General features: G+C 26.9%; 1 protein-coding gene across 1 annotated transcript in view; it reads right to left on the bottom strand.

The window, feature by feature from the left end:
* Nucleotides 1-9,091: 9,091 nt before the first annotated feature.
* Nucleotides 9,092-13,861, bottom strand: part of LOC127286563 (N-alpha-acetyltransferase 15, NatA auxiliary subunit) — a 73,001-nt gene continuing 68,231 nt past the window's right edge. Inside the window, exon 11 of the mRNA XM_051313043.1 lies at nt 9,092-12,652. Coding sequence (XP_051169000.1) covers nt 12,135-12,652 — 518 coding nt within the window. The 3' untranslated portion in view covers nt 9,092-12,134. The remainder of the gene's footprint in view (nt 12,653-13,861) is intronic.

Raw genomic sequence — 13,861 nt, 5'->3', positions numbered from 1 at the left:
TGTCTTATAAGCCATGGATAAGACCTATACAGCTTATTCTTCTAAACAAATAAAACCAATAATCCGACCAACCTCTTATTTATTCTAAATAATAAAAAATATACAAATGTGTATTTATACACTTACTGCAAAATGAATAGACCACCGCAGTTGGTGGTCTATTGTCGTTCTTGATGTAAACAATGAACCAATAATAGATGACGATAATAAATAAGATAAATTAACTACAATTAACAACAAATAATATCTATAATTATTAATAATAATGATAAAAACCGATTTCTTTCAAAGCAAAAGGGAACCCCGAAAAGAACAAAACATTAAAGGTAGACTCATACTAGCCAAGTTCAGGGTTGGACAAAATAATCAAACAAATTTAAAGGAATTATTTGTGTGAATAAACCTTTAAATAAATCTATTTTCCACAAGTGGAACAGAGTCCGTCTAAGGGTGCAGTCCCATGTGAGCAGAAAACCGAAAGCAGAAAACGCTTTTCATGAGAGTGTGAAGGACAGAAGTTATCGCTATCCTTCACACTCTCATGAAAAGCGTTTTCTGCTTTCGATTTTCTGCTTACATGGGACTGCACCCTAAGGGAGCATAAGGCAGTCCAACTTGTGACGTAGCGTGACGTCACTTTTCAAAATGGTGGCTGGTTGGAAGACATGCAATGCTTTGAAGTCAATGGAGCGAATCAGTTTTTTTAACATAACTTTTGAAAAATTAATTTTTGAACCCAAGTGTAATTGTAAAATATTTTTTATTTATCGAGATCTATTTTTTAAAATAATAAAATCAAAAAACTAATTTTTATTATTTTAAAAAATAGATCTCGATAAATAAAAAATATTTTACAATTACACTTGGGTTCAAAAATTAATTTTTCAAAAGTTATGTTAAAAAAACTGATTCGCTCCATTGACTTCAATGCATTGCATGTCTTCCAACCAGCCACCATTTTGAAAAGTGACGTCACGCTACGTCACAAGTTGGACTACCTTATTAAATCCTACTACAGTTAAAGTCCAAACTACAAAACTTACATTAGAGAAAGAGAGACGGATATACAGTGTGTCTTGCTTTCTTCAATGTAAATTTGTGGTTTGGACTTTAATCGTAGTAGGTGTAAATGCTCCTTCACAAGTCGCACGAACTAAGGGTGAAATCACATGGATGCGTAAAAAAGTAAAACTTCATCCGTAAATGTTCGAGTATGAAAAGGATATCCTGTCTATCTATGTCACTTACACTCATGCGTTTCCGGATGAAGTTTTAAGGCCTAAGCAGAACTAATTCTTGAACGGGAACGCAAACGTAATGGAATGAGTAAGAGAAGGATAGACATAATGTTTGTCCTTCTCTTACTCATTCCATTCCGTTTGCGTTCCCGTTCAAGAATTAGTTGTGCTTATGGTGATTCCACAAATGGAACGCGCGTCTGACGCGCGACAATTGATCGTACGTATACGGAGCGTACTTTTCTGTACTACAACAGACGGACTCTCTCGCATAATACGTATACTGCTCCGTATACGTACGATCAATTGTCGCGCGTCAGACGCGCGTTCAATTTCTGGAATCACCATTAGGCCTTTACTTTTTACGCATCCATGTGATTTCACCCTGACTCGAAAGTGGCACTAGTTGGACGAACTCTCTTCCACTTGTGGTACGAAATATCGCCACTTATGACGTTCTTTTCGAGGTTCCCTTTTGCTTTGAAAGAAATCGGTTTTTATAATTATTATTAATAATTATAGATATTATTTATTGTTAATTGTAGTTAATTTATCTTATTTATTATCTTCATCTATTATTGGTACATTGTTTACATCAAGAACTCAATAGACCACCAACTGCGGTGGTCTATTCATTTTGCAGTAAGTGTATAAATACACATTTGTATATTTTTTATTATTTAGAATAAATAAGCGGTTGGTCGGATTGTTGGTTTTATTTGTTTAGAAGAATAAGCTGTATATGTCTTATCCATGGCTTATAAGACATGGATAAAAGACTTGTCTGTCAGTGTATGCATACACGTTCCCCTTTGTAAATCAATTATTACATTTATGTTTTAATTCTGAAAAGTCGAAATATTTTTAATTTTAAGAATTAATATTTATTAAGATTGATTAATTAATTTTATAACTTTAACCGAAAGTATGCATAGGTTTAATTTTATTTTAAAAGTGCAAATTGACAGTTTTTGATTTAACAGTTTGTCAAAAATAGCTTATATTTATTTATGGACACGAAATCAAAATGAAAGCCTTAAATTTTTCCAAATTTAATTTAAAATAAAATTTAGCGAAATCAACATTTTAAATGATACAGAAATATCTAAATAAATAGAACAATTTACATTTTCATTTTCAGATATGCCACTGCAAGCAAAAGTTTAAAAATTATTTAAAACTATTGTTTGATTTGAATGAGAAATTAAATTTTTAATTAATTATCTACAGTTTGGAAACTTGAATTTTTAACTGTTTGGAATTTTGAATAATTGACTTTTTAATTTATTCAAATGTAGAAGAATTAATTGAGGGTTTTAAATAAGTAAGACTTACAATAATTAAAATTTGGAATGATTGATTTATTATTAATTAAAATGTGCAATTGAATTTTTAATTAAAAAAAGAAGAAGCATTCAGAAAATATTTTTATTTTTGGACAATATTAAAAAAGTTGCCTGACATATCCATGACTTCCCTGATCACTGGACACCCTGAAAATGATATATTTAAATTTACGCGCTGAAATTCTCTTCCACCTTTATGTCCTTTGACAGAAGCACACCATAAATAAATATAGTGCAAAAAATTTACAATTACATTATTTATTTTATTTTTTATTCATTTCACGTATTTTTCTCATATTCACATAATATTCGCATTAAATATTATAAAATACTCTTAACTAAATAAGTTTAAAAGCTAAATTATAGATAATAAATTTTAAAGTTGTGAATTTAAATTTAAACTTTCGCGCCATGTGATTAGGTGCGCGCACCTTCTTGCGAACCTCCAAGAAAACTTTTAGAAATTGATTATCTTTTATAATTTAAACCACCAAACGTCCAAAGTGGACTACCAAACACCACCAAACGACCACCAAACGATACCAAAAGGAATTTTTGAAAAATATACAAATTTGCAATGTTGCCGTGAAATTAGCACTCCAAACTTGAAATACTTATAACTTTTTTAATTTAGACCACCAAACGTTCAAAGTAGACTACCAAACACCACCAAACGACCACCAAACGATATCAAAAAGAATTTTCAAAAAATATTAATTTTTGGAGTGCTGATGTGAAGTTAGCACTCCAAAAATAATAATTTTTAAATAATTCTTTTTGGTACTGCTTAGTGGTTGTTTGGTGGTTTTTGGTAGTCAGCTTTGAAGGATTGGTAGTTATTAGTTAATTATTGAAACATACTTTCGAAATTTTTCTCAATTAACTCATTTTTATTTGTAAGGTGAAAAGATATATTCAAATTTTCATATAAAAAATATTTCTGAATACTATTTTGAAATGCAATTTGAATTTTCGCGCCAGTGGATCTTACGTAATAGCGAACGCGCTCTCTGATAAAAGTATTAGAAATGATTTATCATTTATAGTTTTGACCACCAAACCTCCAAAATTGACTACCAAACACCACCAAACGACCACCAAACGATATCAAAAAGAATTTTCAAAAAATATTAATTTTTGGAGTGCTGATGTGAAGTTAGCACTCCAAAAATAATAATTTTTAAATAACTCTTTTTGGTACTGCTTAGTGGTTGTTTGGTGGTTTTCGGTAGTCAACTTTGAAGGATTGGTAGTTATTAGTTAATTATTAAAACATACTTTCGAAATTTTTCTCAATTTACTTACTTTTATTTGTAACGTGAAGAGATATATTCAAATTTTCATATAAATAATATTATTATCTCAAACATTTTTTCCCCTTTTCTTAACAATAAACCTAATTAAATATAATTTTAGAACTTTTAATTTGTTTTTTAATGTATGTATTGTGGTTATCAATTTTTTTTTAAAGTTTCTATATTAAAAATATAAATAAATTTTAAAATAAAAATCTCATGATTAGTATTGTTAAATACTGTTTTCATAATAAATTTACTTGTGAAATTAAGAGAGTAATGGAATCAATCGTCGTAATTAACAAATTTAATTTTCCTACTATGACATAGTGCGCATTCATCTTTATTCACCTTGATGAATTTTTTAAAATTATAATTATATTTTATAAATTGAACTTCCAAACCTTGTGAAATGGCTACCAAACATCTCCATGCGATATCAAAAAGAATGTTTAAAAAATATTTCAATTTTTAAAGTGCTCATGTAAAATTTTTTGTCCAAAACTAATTATTTCAAAAATTTTTTATTGTTACTACTATATTTAATTATTATATGATTATATTTAATGAAATTCATACAAAATTTTGTGAAATACTATTTTTTAAATAAATTTACAAATGAAATTAGGAAAAAAATTAATAAGTTTAGAAATACAATTTGAATTTTCGCGCCAGAAGACTATGCGCATTCACAAACACGCACTCTTATAAAAGCTTTAGAAATAATTTATCTTTTATAGTTTTGACCACCAAATCTCCAAAATTGACTACCAAACACCACCAAACGACCACCAAACGATATCAAAAGGAATTTTCAAAAAATACTAATTTTTGGAGTGCTGTCGTGAAGTTGGCACTCTAAACTTGAAATCTGTATAATTTTTTCAATTTTGACCACCAAACCTCCAAACCTGAATACCAAACACCACCAAACGACCACCAAACGATTCCATACAACAAAATCTGTTTTCCTTATACTTGGTGTGCCAACTTCACGTAGCTAGAATAATGCGTTTTTTTTCGACAAGCCGGATATGAACATTATTTTATACTAAAACAAAAGTGAATTCAACTGTATTAATGAAAAAAATAATTTGATACAAACTTTCACAAAGGTTTCTATTGACATGACGATAACTGATGCTGCCGTCAACTTAATCGGTCGTGTGGTTTGCATCATTACAGTTACAAAACATTTTTTTGTTTTAATTGTTAATGTATCCCAATGTATAGAATAAACTGCCATTCCAATATCTAAACTCTGAGTACATTAACAATTTATTAAAACTTCAATAAAGTTTCTAAATAAATTAATTAGTTAATCATTTAGATTGTAAATTTTAACTCTGCCGTGGAGTCTTTAATTTGTTCAAATTTGTTATTATACCTATATACGTATTAGTATTATTATTTTTTAAACATTTTATATACTAAAATAGAGATTAAGCAATAATTAATAATTGTGGCATGAAATATCTTACATAGATACATATAATTATTATTTATATATTTAAAAAAATATTTTTATTTCATATAATTTTACAAATATTTATTTTTAATATATGTATTATACCTTTTCCGTCACTTTTTCACCGTAAAAACAATAGATAAAAATTTGGAAGGTGTAACTGCATAGAGCAGCAATCATTAACCAGCTATCACAATTGCTCAAACTCATTTTTGACAAATTGTAAATAATAACACATAAATTAACCATAGAAGCGAAAAATTGAACAAAAATTACAGCTCCAAATTGTTTATTTACATTCTCTCCAATTCTGTGAAAATTAATATACACAAACTATATTACATTATAAAATCCAAAAAATGGTACCAAACATTTCTTAAAATAAAATTTTAACATTTGAATTTGATTTTTGATCACACAGTAAAAAATGGACCTACTTGTTTTATCATAAAACTATCTTAAATGTTAAAAACGACAAAAAAATTCTATATTTTTCAAAAAATTGAAAACCTGTATGGTTTAATTAATTAAAAAAAATTAATTAATAATGATTAAAAATTTCTTTTCTCTACGTGAAAGAAGAATAATAATATATATAGAATAATTGTGAGTAATTAAATGTAACTCACGAATGTATATGACGATGATGCTTTAGGCAACTGATAATATCAATTTTTTTATGATCATCAACAGAAATAAATTGACTAATTTTCCCAAATTGAGAAAGTAAATCTAACCGATAAATTATTATTTCGAGTTGAGCGCAAATACGTAACATGACTGTTAATGCTAAAGCATCCATGCCAACACAAATAAATATTATCATAATGCAACAAATCACTTGATGCAAATATGCTAGAGAATAAACAAGTGTAGATTCTTGTGAAAATGGTAACCAGTATGGAATTGGAAGAATCATATTTGGCATCGAAGCTAATGGCAACAACATCACCATTGTTCCTGTGGTACAAACCATTAAAAAATAATAAATCGAATTTCTCCTATAAAAATAAAATTCAACAGTAACTGTCAAAAAATGTACTAAATAGCACTTTTAGTGCAATAAAAAAAATGTATATTAATCTGAATAGAGAAATCATTTAGATTTCCTTTTCAATAATGTTCGAAAAAAGAATGATTAATAGAATTTTTTGTGAGTGTAATATATTAATGCACCTTCCTCGTCGAGAACAGTTTTGTAATATTTCATTCTCGTGAATATCCTGAGGTCGACACATCTCAGACAAAAACATTTCATCTGTCTTTATAAATATTTTACGTTTTTTTGTAATGATAATCTGTTTAATTAAAGCGGCAAAAATAGTGAAAAAATAAAAAACGGTTTGTGCCAAAGCTTCGACATTTTCATGTTTTTGAAACATATAAATGAATACAAAGGATGTAAATGCAAAAAATGATAATATAGCACACATGGAATAAAATCGATAAACAATTAACTTCCATTGTGATGTATGTTCAGATGGTTGCCATATTCCAGATAATTGAAGCAATGTATATGAAATTTCTCCTGTGTAAATTTTTTTTTCTTTATTTTTATTAGACATTATCTGAGAAATTTTTAAAAATCAGTTTTAAAACTAAAACTGATTATTGCTTATAAAATTGATATGTGTTCAGAATAAAAAGTTTTTTAAGATTGTTGGACACATTCTTCAAAAATATTTTCTCAGCCACTATTCTTAAAAGATTGATAATAAAAAATTGCAGGTCAATTTTCGATGCAAGAAATATAAAAGAAAAAAGTTCTATTGCATAATCGACTTACTATTAATAATTCAGTATATCTTTTACAAGAGTTTCGTCTCATTGAAACTACTGTATTATTTGAAATTGATTTCTGCTTACTAAAATAAACTAAGTATACATAAAATTTCTCCCTCTTCATATTTTGGACAATTATTTGCATAATAAAACAATTCAATATGGGAAAATAAATAAAAATAGTCTTTTAACTCTTTTTTGCGTGATTATTAGAAAATAGAGAAATGTTTATCAGTATAACTATATCTTCAATAATATAAAAAGAATAAATTGACTCAATTTTCTTATATTTTATTTTCTAAGTTACGTATAGATAACAGAAAATTATATGTTGAGTAAATACTGTCAATAGTTTTGCGCTTATAGATGCATTTTACATTTATAGTCACAGTTTTTAAGTTCTCTAAAAACGCTCCTTAGACATTAGAGAACGTATAAATAAAAATTTTTAACTAAAAATGTTCAAAAAAGAAGTAATTATAAAACAAATTTTATTGTTTTAAACAAAATATTATTAAATAATTAAATGTAAATTATGTTTGCAATATGGGCGCAAAAGTGAATGCGAAATATAACATATATTTTAATTTTGAAATTTATTCTAAAAATAATTTTGAAAATATTATTTAATAAATCAAAAGTTAATTATTAATTTATGTTGAAAAATTAATTAATAATTATTATTATAGAGTAATGAGTAATAATGTAAATTTATTTAATTCAAATTACTATGACTCATTAATTAAATGAAATAGGAAATCATTCAATCAATTAAAAATCATTTGTTTTAATTCGTGTTTATTCGCCATAACTTATATAAATATCTATATAATGCCGTACAGTTCGAGAGGAACAACATTCGTACATGTCACTCATACTGAAAATAATTTTTTTTCTATTGAAAAAATTTTCTAAAAAAAAAAAACGAAAGCACGACATTACAATGATAAGAAATTAGTTTACTGTTTTTCGTACTTTTTTTTTGCTTTGTTAATTTCAATGAAGAGAAGAAAAAAAACCCGTACCCTATACGATTATTTCTATTATTGGTATTATTAGTTGACTTTCGGAGATCCGAATATAATAATAATAATAATTATTATTATTATTGACTACATATGTACAGAAATCCTTATTTAGCATTTAATGCTAAATATTAATTCGCAAATAGATTTTAATTTCACGAAGTTTCAAGGATATTAACAGCGGACGTTTATTTTTATACCAATGAAGGAATATCGAACCAAAAAAAAAACATCGATCGTTTTTAACAATAAGAGTTTATCAATTTTGTATTTTTTTTCGATATAACAATCTTTCATCGATTTTATTTTTATAAATCGAATATGTTTGTGTCATTGTAACAAAATATTTAAAATCGCAAATTACACGATATACAGAATTTTAAAGTTCACAGTAGAAATTTTTTCTCAATTAATTTTTGGAAAAGATCGATACCCCAACACTTTATTACGCGTTACTCTCGCAGACTCGACACTCACACATCGACTTGAAATGACTATAATACACATGATCGATATCTTGATTATTAATTAATTAATAATTATCAATAATCGACGTGGCGCTATAATATATAAGTCAACATTTACAAGAGATTATCTTCTTTTTTTGTATAAACTGATCTGGCAGTGTATTTTAACTTAATTATTTTTGAAAATATGAAAAAAATAATAATTGAGGTACACATTTTTTTGTAAATAGGAAAATTAATTCTTTTCATTACTGTTATATAATCAATTATAATCAAAGGAAACAAATAGTATGATTTTTAATAATTTCGAAATTTTTTATTAAAAAAAATTTTTTTTTTTTGAAACCGAGATTTTTTTTGAAAAAGAAAATAATTGAAATTTTAAAAATCAAAATTTAGAATTGGATTTGAATTTGAATTTTTTTTTATCCTGAAACTTGAAAGGTAAAACAAAAATATAGAGTAAAAAATACGTTTCGTTCTTTATTCTCAACATTTTTCATTTCCCAGGATGTTTTGTTTATTTCAGTAGAAATAAAACATATATAGCTAACATGTTTAATCGACGCCAAATATTTACATATATAAAAAATGTGTTCGACGATATATATAGTTTACAAATGAGAGAAAGTTGTATTCCCAATAATGTTTCGAATCTATACAGATACACGTTTGCAAAATAAATAATACACTTTTATATGCTGATAGTTTACAACAAAAAGAAAAAAAAAAAGGAAAGAACACGAGGAGGGCAAAGAATGGAAACGTTTGAGACTAACGCAATTTTAAAAATCGTGAGGGAAGCGTTAGTGCGCAAAATCTCCGTTTTCAAAAAGTTTATATACCGTAAAAAAATCACCATGCTAGCAACAGCCCATGAGTACAAGTGAAATACACTTATGCGAAACGCATGCAGAAACGCACAAGTCATAGGAAAGCATGCGTTACGCATAAGTTTGTCTCACTCGCACCAATTATCGATTTATCGATTAAATAACGATATATCGACCAAGTATAAATAAAGCGATTTAATATCGATATATCGATTATTATCAATATATAAACCAGAATTTGATATATTGATTGAACAGACTTATCAATTATTTCTATATTTTTGATATTTCATCTTCGGTTACTTTTTACAAGTGTGTTCAAAATTGAAAAAAGAAGATAAAATTAACGGAGAGTTAATGTTTTGTTTTGATATAGATATCGTTATTTTCTAACGTACTTAATGAGACGAAGTTTGAATATTAATTGCTACAAATCGACTGTCAGAATTTTGATAATGACGCATTAGTGGTAACATTTATAACTTTCTTGCAAAAACACTTATTTTATATATACCTGTTTTGTGAATATGAGTTAGAAAGATTAAAATCATATTCGGAGAGAGATATATATATATATAGAGAGAGAGAGAGCGAAAAAATTCATTGGAAGAGCAGGAATCTATATTCAAATAAAATAGTTTTAATTATTTTCAAAATTGGTAATTTATTTAAAATTCCTAAATTTCGTTTTCTACAGAATTGTTAAATATTCGAACCCGCTTATTTAAGTGGAATTTGATATATTTTTTCAAAATTTTGCATGTCTGTCGAAAGTATATATATATTTAAAAATGAAAGAAAAATTCGAGCAATATACGAAATGGTTTTTTTTTGATCATTTTTGTTATTACAATTTAAATATTTTATTCATTTTTTTTATTTATTTTAACTATTATAATTGTACTATGAACTATAAGCCTCAATTAATTTGTTATTTCTTCTAAATATAAATTCAAAAACAATTATTATATATAACCTAACATGCAAAATCGAGTATTATAATTTCTCAATTCGATCATTTTTTTTTTTTTTTTTTTTTTGTTCGTCGACAATAATTTCAGATGATAATTTAGCATCTACTTTCATTTTTATTTATCACTCTCGATTATCGTATATTACAAGTATCTTTCTTTCAATAATAACGAAATTTCATAACTTCCTTTTCCTGTTTTTAAGTTTATTGATCAAATAAATTAGAAAAAAGTTGTTAAAAAAAAAAATCAAATCACAAGAAATCCGTAAAATCGAGCGGAAGAATAGCGAAAGAGGAAAAAGGTTTTTAACATCGAATCGGAAAATGTAGTTAATTATTAATTCCGTAGAATTAGACGCGTTGTATATTCTTAGAAAAAGATAATTTTCTCAGAATTTCTATCTTAAATGAAATTTATAATGTCCAATTTCTATTAAGCAAAATTTGATATAAGGAGCATATTTTCAAATAATCAAATTTTTATCAAATAAAAATTTATATCCTAATTTATTTAGTTTCCAACTCCAGTTTAAAAATTAAACAGCGATTAAATCTCTAATCGACTAATCATGAGCGGTTAAATTGTCCCTAGTAGTTTTTTTTTTAGGATGGATTATAAAATTAATCGGATACAATTTTTTTGGATATGTTTTATTGATCAAAGAAAGATAATGTGAAATTGAAATTCTACCATTTACTAATTCATTGAGGCATAATGAAAAGTAAGTACTAAATGAAAATTCTGACGAATTTATATTCAGTAAAAAATATTCAGTTCAATAATAATTTCGTTTTCTAAATACTTATTTAACCGAATTTTTCTTATAAAATTCCTTTAAATTGAAATTAGGTAAAATAAAAATTCTCTTTAATGAGAATTGTAAAAAAAAATAAAATATTAATTTCAAATTAAAATTCAACTAAATAAAAATTCTTCTCAAAAAAAAAAATTTTTTTATTCTATAAACTACAAATTTAAGTTAATTATATTTTATAGAATATTCAAAAAAAATAGAATTTTCCGATTCGACGAGTTTTCTTTAAAAAAAAAAAATTCAACAGGAATTAAAAGAGTCAATTTCGACAGGGATCAAATATACAAAAGGGGGAAAAAATAAATTTTCCACAAAATTGATGTAATATCGAAATTATCCCAATCGATAATATAAAATCGATATATATGTATATTTTTGAAAATTAAAAGGTCGAATGAGAAAAAAAATATCTCGATATTCCATCATAATTAGCGATAGATGACAATAATGACGACAATTCTAATGAGGGACAAAACTCTACACAGTAGAGATTTTATCGGCGGTAACGAAGGTCGTTGGTTATAGAAAATCACGAGTGACACTTTTTTTTTTTTTTTTTCTTTTTCTAGCACATATGAATACAAAGTCTTGTCTCGCCATTTATAATATTTTACAAAATAAAAATTAAAAAAATTAAAAAAAAAAAAAAAAAAAAATAACGCATCCTGTACAGTGTTGTTCACTCGGTTTTTCGCACCTCTCCGAGAGACAAACGACGAGAGCATTTTGAAGTTGCGAGAGAGAGAGAGAGAGAGAGAAAAAAAATGGAAAAAATTTAAAAAAAAAACCGAGACGATCGATTAAAAATTGTGATATCCCCACGCCCCCTCCCCCTTTTCATGAAAGCTTCCTCTCAATCATTGATAATCTCCATAAATTAGAGACGCAAGGATCAGTTCTTGATGGAGTACTCGTCTTGATGATTGACAGTGACTTTGGCCTCGATAATTTCCGCGGGACGAAAAGCTGTCGCGTACGGGAAATGTGAATGGCACTTGATTCGAAAATCGGCTGCCGTCGATTCACAGGAACCAAAATCGCCATTTTGCAAGGATCCAAGTAACCTCGTGCATACATCGAGATTAACGTTCTCGAGACTATCAATATCGGCGACGAGGGACAGTGCCTTCGATTGAACAGTGGGATCCAAGAGATACATCATACGTGCGCCTTGGTAAAGGTGTGGCAGAGACATGCTGTTCTTCTTCAAGTATTGAGCGTTCAATTCGTCCGCACTGCAACTTGAGAATATTCCACTTGTCTGGCGTTTCACCACCTCGGCGAGGGCGCCCTCCAGGGGCGATTTATTCGTATGCTGCAGAAACCGCACGAGACACGTGTGCAACTCGGGATTGTTCGGGTCTAAGCGGTGTGCACGATTTATCGATCGTAACATCAATAGTGTTCGTCCTGAAGAAAGAAAAGAAATCAATTAATTATTTTATGTTTATGAATAATCACACTAGATGACGTCCGAGAAGATGGCAACGCCATTTCATTTTTTCAAAAAATCAATTTTTGTGCTAATTTTATGCTAATTTGAGCTGCAAAAATTTTTTTGAAAAAATTAAAAATAGGGGTCAAAAATTTAAAAAAACAGTTTTTGGCAAAAAATTTATGATTCACTTTTATTCCAAACAAATCATTTGTCAAGTTATAATGTAACAACAATACAATCTACCAAAAAAAATAAAAAAAAATTTTTTTTTTAAATACAAAAATTTAATATTCAAAATTAAAATTTTTAACCATAAAACGGAAAAAATATCAATATTTACGAAAATAAATTTTCCTGCTATATTCTGCAAGACAAGCACAAAAATAGTCTCAAAAAACATTTTTGAAAAACTGAGTTTAATTAAAAGAAATTGCAATTTTATTACTCAAAATTAACATTTTTAACCCTAAAAAGGGCAAATATCAAAATTTTGGAAAATAGATTTTTGTGCTATATTCTGCACGACTAGCACAGAAAAATCTCAAAAAATATTTTTAAAAAACTGAGTTTAATTAAAAGAAATTGGAATTTTATTACTCGAAATTAAGATTTTAAACCCTAAAATGGACAAATATCAAAATTTTTTAAAAACAATTTTTGTGCTGTATTCTACAATACTAGCACAAAAATAATCTCAAAAAACATTTTAGAAAAACTGAGTTTAATTAAAAGAAATTGCAATTTTATTAATCAAAATTAAGATTTTTAACCCTAAAACGGGCAATTATCAAAATTTTGGAAAATCAATTTCTGTGGTGTATTCTACAATACTAGCACAAAAATAATCTCAAAAAACATTTTAGAAAAACTGAGTTTAATTAAAAGAAATTGCAATTTTATTACTCAAAATTAACATTTTTAACCCTAAAAAGGGCAAATATCAAAATTTTGAAAATAGATTTTTGTGCTATATTCTGCACGACTAGCACAAAAAAATCTCAAAAAATATTTTTAAAAAACTGAGTTTAATTAAGGGGAGGGACCGCTGAAATTTTAACACATCAAAATTATTGCTGTTTAAGGGTGGTCAATTTTTTTTCTGACAATATTAATTATTTAAATGTATAATATATCATGAAAAATTGAAAACTATAAATTTGTTAATAATTTTTAAAATCAAA

Source organism: Leptopilina boulardi, unplaced genomic scaffold, assembly GCF_019393585.1.
Source record: "Leptopilina boulardi isolate dan_hultmark-lab unplaced genomic scaffold, ZJU_Lbou_2.1 LbouV2_362, whole genome shotgun sequence".
NCBI classification, from domain to species: domain Eukaryota; kingdom Metazoa; phylum Arthropoda; class Insecta; order Hymenoptera; family Figitidae; genus Leptopilina; species Leptopilina boulardi.
This window is presented reverse-complemented; position numbering and strand designations above follow the sequence as displayed.